We start from the raw sequence: 8,555 nt of genomic DNA, 5'->3' as shown, positions 1-8,555 counted from the left end.
TGATTTCTATATAGCGCGAGTAACTAGCATTACATTTCATCAATGTATGTTTTTAAACTATCTTCTAGATCCTTGCTTAAGCAACAAGGCTATTTTAAGAAGAAGCACTTAGTAAAGAGTCTTCTGGCAGACAACAGCAATTACAATGCAATAGATAACTATTACTGCTGCCCACGTTGCTCCATTCTACAGTAGTATTTCATTTTTACCCGTATAAGATGTCCCACTTCCACAGCGTTAAGCATAGTAACAAGTTATTAAGTTTTTGGCAAGAGGTAACTATTGAAGCAATTTGTTATGTATACAAAGTGGCTCCCTTTTCAGGACAAAATATTTCAACAACTAAATAATACTCTAACTAACTATGTTTAACATGCAAATACACTAATTTAAAATGTGGCTAAAGGAGACTACACTATGTTGAAATCCCAGAAGTAAAACAGCATCAGTATGAACTGATACTCTGGACCCAACTTGTAAATCTCACTCATGCAATTAGTCACATATGGCTTTCAGAAAGCATTCACAAAATATTCACAAAATAAGACACGATCAAGTGATTTTAAAAATCTTACAGATTTTATAAAAATGTTATTATACATTACAAAAAGCCTTTTATCAGTTAAAGCTTACAAAACACTTAAAATGTGTAATATTCTTTTAAAGAAAGATTATCTATATTTCCATATGTACAGGTAACAATTTATAGCAAAACTTGAACAAATAGGAAACAATCCATAACTTTCATTAGAAAATGTACTAATTAGAAGTACATACACTGTCAAAAATATGAATGTGTTTAGAAATTACTGTTCTTGTCTATAAAAATAGAAAAGAGAGATACTCTAAGTACCTCACCTGAAGACTCAAAAATTTCCAAACATAACAAGACTCAGAACATAGCAGGTTTACAATGATAATCTAAAAACACTGATTAAAACCTCTTAAAATCAGAGAAACTATCCTTCTATTTTTATGAGTATTCCAGCTCAGAAGAAAGATGATGTAAATTAACAGGGAAAAGAAAAAGAAGACTGAGTGGAAACGTACCCCTGAGATCAGGCAGAAACATTATTACTTTTTCCTACTTGTTTCTTTGGCTTTTTGTTACTTTCAAGCTACCACATTGGTCTGAAAGGAAATTTTTCCCGTCATAGGTTTTAACAATTACATCATCATCACATAGGAAATTATTCTGACACAATACAAGTCATAAAAACCCAATAGCATAACTTGTTCTTTTTCTTCACATTCTTCCCATTTCTGACTCCATCCCTCTATTTTTCTTTTTAACCATTTTTTTTTAATTCTAAAATTAGATTGTTGAGAGGACAGAATAGCCACCTGCATATTTTTTCTAATTGCTATTTCCCACATCTTCCTTTTTTTCTTGAGGGTTTTTTATAGAAAAGTTCTTCAAAAGCCATGCTTTCATCTTCCACTTCATTTTCCAAGTCTCTATCATGCCCAAAGCCTATATTAAAAACAAGAGATTAATGCAGAATGGAAAATCCCCAAACCTTTTCCCCTTAGTAGTATGACAAGCTATGTCATTGCTATTTCATACGTCAGTGATATACCTTCATATGTGTATAATCATGTTTAAGAAGTATTGGGCTTAATATGACAATGTGCTTAAGAGCTCTGCTAGGAAGCAGAGATTGCTAAGCCACTTGCTCCACTAGTAATTAAATTTTACAGTAAAAATCTGCTTCTGTTGTTATTGCCTTTGACGTCAAGAAGTATGTCTGTCCTCTCTCAAGGTTCAGTTTCAGCAGACAATACATTTGCTTATTGTCTTCAAAGACAGACTATAACGTTGCTTGTGAGACTGCGAGCACTCTCACGTAGTCTTACCAAACATATCTTTCTTGGAATAGGAAGGTGTAACACAAGGCTTTAACACAATCAAATTTTCTATAATAGAGCTACTTTAATGCTTTACGTACAGCGCAGTTTGTAAACCTGATCACTTAATTCCTGCCTTCTTATGCAATTGTTGCAATCCCACCACCTAAATACGTGCTTAAACCTAAAGATATGGGTAGGCACAATGAAGTCTTAAACGTGTCCGCAGAAGTCTGTGATGCAATAGACTGCATCAATGTATGTTACTTTTGGTGTGAAACCAAGTGAAATGGAAGTGAAAACAAAAGAAAATCAACTGCATATAACATTTTTCCACAGAACTCTTAAAAGCAAGCTAAGGATTAGTTTTGTTAGCAAGCTGCTTTCCAAGAACTTGGATCCACACTGCCCATAAATGCACTGCAGCAGCAGACTTAAGAAACCCCACCATCTTATTGGTGAAGATGAAGATAGCTTCTCTTCTCTCCCCCCTGCCCAAGCTTCTGTCCCGAAGACCGCACTTGAACTACAGTTACGTGGGCATCTGTGTGTGCCTGTCTGCACGCACACACTCATACTTTATGCCAGCTGGGATCCCCTGAGGTCTAGGGGAGGAGCCTTGCTCCATTCTGGCCGTCCTGTAAGCAGCTGTGAGGCTTATGCTCTGTTTTAAAGAGCCACTGAGGAAAGACTGGTTAACTCATGTTTTCCAGAGTGCTCCTAACTTGTTGCCTCAAGAGTAATTGAATATCCACAACGTTGCTGACTTGGAGACTAAAGCGATGCTAAGAGACCATTACCGAACAGTATCCTCTAGGGGACACAGAAACCTGGTGCAATTTGAAAACATACCTTCTTTTATCCAATGAGAGTCCATTTTCTTCAGCCACTCGTGAGCCTTGTCAATGGTGGCAACCAAGTTGTTGGCATGTTTGGTTATTATTTCTTCAGCTGAAATGGAGCACAATTATTCTGTAAGAACACTAGCTGAGAGATGGACAGCAGCTAAAAGCCAAGGACAAAACGAAGTTACACAGATCTGAGTTGTTTGATGCTGCTGCAAAGCCAGAAGCCTCCGTCACCAGTGATCTCACGTGCAGTCAAATTCACCATTGGGGATGAAGATGCTGTATGTATTACTCCCCATTCCAATCAACATTACTAGCACTATCAGAGGAGAAGTTCTCCATCCTTGTGTCATTCCTTTTAAGGTATACCTGAAACTCCTGAAAACAGTCTGGTTTATCTATTTTTGAGTATTACAGTTCCTGGCTTTCATTATCCCTCTGCAATTATACAAGTCAAAGTAAAACATGGACCTCAGATGTCGCAATCTTTGCTTAACTGCACCATTAACGACTTGAAAAATGCTTGTTACAAAGCGAGGGAAAAGTTATCTCAAAGCCAAATAATTTCTGTAAATATATTTTCACTGAATGGAAGAACAAGGTAGCGTACATCAAGCAACTGTCATAACAAAATCAATTATTAACTAATTAAGCCTACCACATCTATGATATTCATCATTATCATAGTTCATTGAGCAGAAAGCCAACTAAATAATAAGCAAAACTTTATGGACTTCATGCATATGTAAAAGCTTTCCACTAGGAGTAAAGATAAAGCTTACACATGAAGACCACAACCTAACATTTAGTTACAAATTTAACATATTTCACTGATCAGAGCTGACGAACATATCAAATATTACAGTTTTTCATTACTGTCAGACATCACAGGCAAAGTGACAACTTGACAAGGTTGGTGGATTTCTACAACTAAAGCCAGTAACAATGTTTTGATTTAAAATGTCACTTTCCCACAGCAAGTACCCCAAACAATTTCGCTCCTAGGCCACTCATTCAGTGATTCAATTTTGCTTGCAAAAATCAGCACAGTATAATGCTTCAAGCATATGAAGGGGAAAAAAAAAATAAAATCAAATATCAAAATATATATCTCTTAAGTACCATAATTTACTGGACTTAATAATACCAGGGTTGCCTTTCAGTGCCCAACACCCCACAGATTTGTAGTTCAGTATGCACCTTTGTTTAGTCCTAGCAAAATTGCAAGTTCAAGGGCAGACTAGTCAGAGGTATCTTTAACCAAAGACTCCAACTACTCCTAACACTCTACCCCTGCTTATCCAAATTACTATGGCTGGCAGAACTAAATAAGTAGGAAACACTAGAAAAATTAGTAAAGATTACTTGGTCTAATGTAACAGGCAGCTGTAAGACTGTATACATTCAGAGAACACAGCACATCTGATCATGTAGTTAAAAATCACTTTACTATTTACTAAAACTCACCACTATTCACTTCACCTCTACTATCTGATGTATTACTTCGTGTGGAAGAGGTGAGAATATATCTTTTAATATTTTCAACTGTCTCAGTTCTTCTTTTCCTCAGCTACCTGAAATACCTGGAAATACCCTTCTCCTGACCACATTAAGAATTTCAAATGGAGCTTTGTCACGTCTAGAAGTTTGGCCACAAATGACATCTTAAATTGTTTAAAAGAAAACTGGAAAGGTTCTACCTTTAGCCCAGGCTTTTCTCTCATAGATTTCCTCTACCGCATCTGAAATCTTCTTAATATTCTCTTTGATTTTTCTCTGGCATAAGTTGGAACCTTCTTTATATGCTAAATGGTCTCGTGTGTAAGTTTTTTCTGTAATAGCCTCCACTACCTCCAGTCCATCACATATTACTGGATCTACCTTACTTCTGAAAAAGTCAGCGTAGTATTTGTAGGCAGCATTATTATTTCTGTGTTCATCCGTGATTCTGTGCTCTATGTAAGTCTCACTGGCCACAGAAATTGCATTTTCTTCTGCATGCAACTTTTCTTCCTCACTGATCTCCGTTGGTGTCGCAGCTTCCGAAGTGTCTGCCTCCATGTTTTCTGACCGGCTGAAGCAGTTCTCAGAGCTTTGGATAAATCTGACTCCACAGAGGTCACACTGGGTTTGGTCAATATCTGCTTTTTTGAAGATCTCTGATAAAAATTCCTCTCCTTCCATTGCAACAGGCTCAGCTTTGGAGCAGGCCTTCCTTTTCCACTTCATGCACAGAGAAACGAAATGGAAGACACGACGCAGGTGGCGTTGAGCAGATGCTTTCTGCTCTTGCTTCTGTTGCTTGCTGAGTGCAATGACTTCCAGGGGATCCTTTTGGTCCTCTAAGCAATGAACCCTTTCAAGTTCCTTTTCTAGCTCATCAGTGTATTCCGTCTTATCCAACGAGGTCATAAACCTGTCAAGGTTTATTTTTTCATATAGGATGCCCCGTATGGGTGGGTGCCCCTGAGTGTAGGCAGAGTCCCACTTCCATCGGCAGTCAACCAAGTACTCTGCATCTCGCTTTGTCAGCAGCTCTTGCAGGCCTGTAGCGATTTCTCTTACATGTGTGGCATCGCTCACTTGTTCCACAACCCTTAGCAATCTTTCAGGCACTTTAGAGGGAGAGTCTTTTCTCATTGATTTCAGCATCGCCTTGATTTCAGGAAAGTGGTGGCACAAGAGGGATCTATATTTAGAATTCTGCACCTGATCAGCATTCAGTAACATCACTAAGCACAGCACTACAGTCCGCTCAGCCTCCCCTGAAGTTATGCAGTCAGGATCCTCGAAAGCATCCAGAAGGACGTTGAACCTTCCATGAACTCCACACAAAACTTCTGTTAGGTAACAGAGATGAAATCTGAAATTCTGTACAGCTACGTACGCGTCCTTTGGTCTATACTCATGTATAATAGAAAATGTGTCTTTAAGTTCTTTGTTATGGTCCTTGCTTCTGAATAAAAACTCCCAGTAATGAATGAGAGCAATGTAACTCCTTGGAAAGCAGAGAGTAATGTTCTTGGAGAGACGCATCAGGACAGCACAACAGAGAATATACTGGAATTCCAACAACATCACTGTATTTCCAATGCTTGGAATCAGGTATCTCGTGCATTTCTTGACCAGGACATTCATAAAACGAAAAAAAAACCTTTTACAGTTTTCCGGGTTCTTATGAACATAGAATTGCTCAAGTGAATTTTCAAGAAGTCGAATGAAGCACAAGTGTGTTCTTCCTGTGTTTTCGGCATTTTTGTCAGGTAGCAACATACCATGTCTGCCCTCTAATCCTTTGGCCTTTCCTCCTTGGCCTTTACTGTTTGGGGAGTTTTTCGCCTTTGACAAAGCAAAGTTTAGCTCTTTGTTATAATCCTCCTCTTCCTTAAAAAGAAGTTTCTCAAATTCTTCAGGATATCCTGAAGCTAAGATGAAAGCTTGCATGGCACTTAGCCACAAGTCAGTTGATTCTCTTCTGGCTGCAGTGTCTTTATTTTTGAACTTAAATGTGATGTACTCCTTCAACACTGCTCTACAGGGTTTGGAAATAACATTACTGAATTCCAGTATTTCTTTGCATGCCTTTGGGTTCTCAGACAGTATTCTCAAATGAAAATGATTAGGAAAAAACATTTCTAGGAGGGCTTTACAGAATGCATATTTGTCAGCAGTCAGAAGGTCATCAAAGCTTTTGCACTGATTCAGTAGCTCTTTAGGGAAAATGCGTGTGGCTTCCAACAGCAGTCCATTTACTGCCACCAGATGCATTTTACACTGAAATATTGTCTTTGCTTCATGGCGCGACAAGGGCTTGTGGTAATCCTTACAGGTTTTATCTTCACAGTTCAAGCCAACAATGAACTTCGTACAAATATCAGGGTAATGCTTGTTCAGTAACTCATGGGTGATAGAGCACAACCTGCTTAACAAGTGCTGATTCAACGCTGATTTTACCTCCTCTATGCTTACTGAGAAATCACCTTTAGTCTTCTTCTCTTTTAGACTTGGCTTGTCTAACAAAAACTTGAGAATGGGTTCAGCTTCATTTTGAGACACCTGGCAACTGTCACCTGTTGGGACAATCCCAAAATAAGCAAAGCATGACTTCACCATATCTTTCTCCGCATTGGTAGCTGCTTTCTTCAAAGCCCTAACCAGGCTCAGAAGAGCCATTAAGCCGGGCGTTGCCACAAAAAGGATGTTCTGGCTATGAGTGCTGCAGCGAGATAATGCAAAGAGAGCTTCAATTGCACCAGCCGTATGATTCAGAGATAGGAACTGACAGTATGCGCTGCTCAGCTTCTTGGAGTCTCCCTTCAGAGCTCCCTGCAAAAACACAGCCTCAGCAATGCCAGACTTCTGCTCAGTTTGTTCACAAAGTTCGAGGGCTTCTCTTAGGATGACCTCCAAGTCTACCAGGTCCGATTCTGAACAGCGAGTCACACCAGCACGTGCTGCAGCAAGCAAACACGACGCACGAAACTCTTTTATAGCTGTGAGGTTGGCTGCTTCCAGAGCAAATCCATGTTGTTTCATTAACTTTGCAGCTTCTTCCTCTCGACCTTCCCTTTTCAGTAAGTCTGCTGTTTGGCGCAAGCATCCACGAGACTTCAGAAATTCAAGCTGATCCTCGATATCAAGTTTTGAGAGGACTTGCATCATCTCCTCAGTTCTGTTCATATTCAGGTACTTTGCGGCTGCTTCCAAATATAATTGATTTGCTGTACATGAGAGTTTGGAAACCATTGGTCCTTTTGTATTTAACACCTCTTCATATCTGAAATAACAGATACATCGATTTACTACCACAGATGACTAACCTAGACAAAAAAAAACACTGCATTTTTAAAAAGCCCCTAAAACAATAACAAATAGCTGCCCCTAGAAGCCCTTCCTTCAAAAAGGCCAACTATTTCAAGTGATATGTCTGTCACGTGAAAAACAATCACATCATCTTAAAAGATCTAAGGAAAGAATTCAGTGACAACGTAAGGCTGTCTGAGGCAAGATCATTAAAACTTCTTCTGGTACAAACAAGATCACAAGGTTTACAGCATTAGTAAATCTTTCTCCATGCTGTCAAATCACTGTACAAATTATTTTAATTACATTTTGCCAGTGATAATCTTCTGTTTACTAAAGCAAGCCTCAATATAGAATGGTTGTTTACATGAACAGAAGCAAGAATGAAATAAATTCAAATTTCCATGAATTCTCCACAGGCCAATATAGATAATATTCTGTAAAATTTACATAAAGCAGTCAGTTTAGAGAACTCTTTCAATTCTGTCATATGTATCTACATACACTTTGCTGCTTATTGAGTGCCTGAGCGAAGTACTTGGTTGTATCTTTCAAAACATGCACTTTAAAACACTCAGTTTTTAATTAATATTGGCTGATGTAAAATTATTAAGATATCCCCCAAACCAGTCTTGCAAAAGTACTCTCTCCTGCATGCTGAGAATGAGTAATTTTCTCCTGATGGGTGAGTAAATTATCATTAGCCTTTCATGATCATCTTTTTCACGATAAAGGTGGGAGTGCAGACTTTTGTACCTATGCTGATGAATGTGCGTGAATGATTTGGGGAGGCTGATTAAAAAAAAAATCATTAGCTGGTAAGGTGACTTCAGTGCTTGAACTTTTTGATCAAACTATCTCTACATATTACACAAGCTTTAATCTTTCAAAAAACAGTTGCCATTATTAAAGGTACATCACAAAGGATTTCAGTGTAGGTGTGTAAATGTAGGCCTTGCTAGAATTCTAATTGGTGTACATATTCTTTAAAAGTCATCAACCAGTTTAGTGTAATGAACGGGGTGGCCAGTAAACGAACTGTTTACTCAAGAATGT

At 38.4% G+C, this 8,555-nt stretch overlaps 1 protein-coding gene across 1 annotated transcript in view; it reads right to left on the bottom strand.

Moving 5' to 3' along the window:
• Window positions 1–596: 596 nt before the first annotated feature.
• The window catches only part of TRANK1 (tetratricopeptide repeat and ankyrin repeat containing 1), a 54,857-nt gene continuing 46,898 nt past the window's right edge, over window positions 597–8,555 (bottom strand). Inside the window, exons 22-24 of the mRNA XM_082480016.1 lie at window positions 4,397–7,473; window positions 2,701–2,799; window positions 597–1,474 (exon numbers count right to left, since the gene is read on the bottom strand). Coding sequence (XP_082336142.1) covers window positions 1,365–1,474; window positions 2,701–2,799; window positions 4,397–7,473 — 3,286 coding nt within the window. The 3' untranslated portion in view covers window positions 597–1,364. The remainder of the gene's footprint in view (window positions 1,475–2,700; window positions 2,800–4,396; window positions 7,474–8,555) is intronic.

Source organism: Vanellus vanellus, assembly GCF_965231255.1.
Source record: "Vanellus vanellus genome assembly, chromosome: 2".
NCBI lineage: Eukaryota > Metazoa > Chordata > Aves > Charadriiformes > Charadriidae > Vanellus > Vanellus vanellus.
The sequence above is the reverse complement of the archived record's forward strand: the minus strand, read 5'-3'. Positions and strand labels throughout refer to the sequence as shown.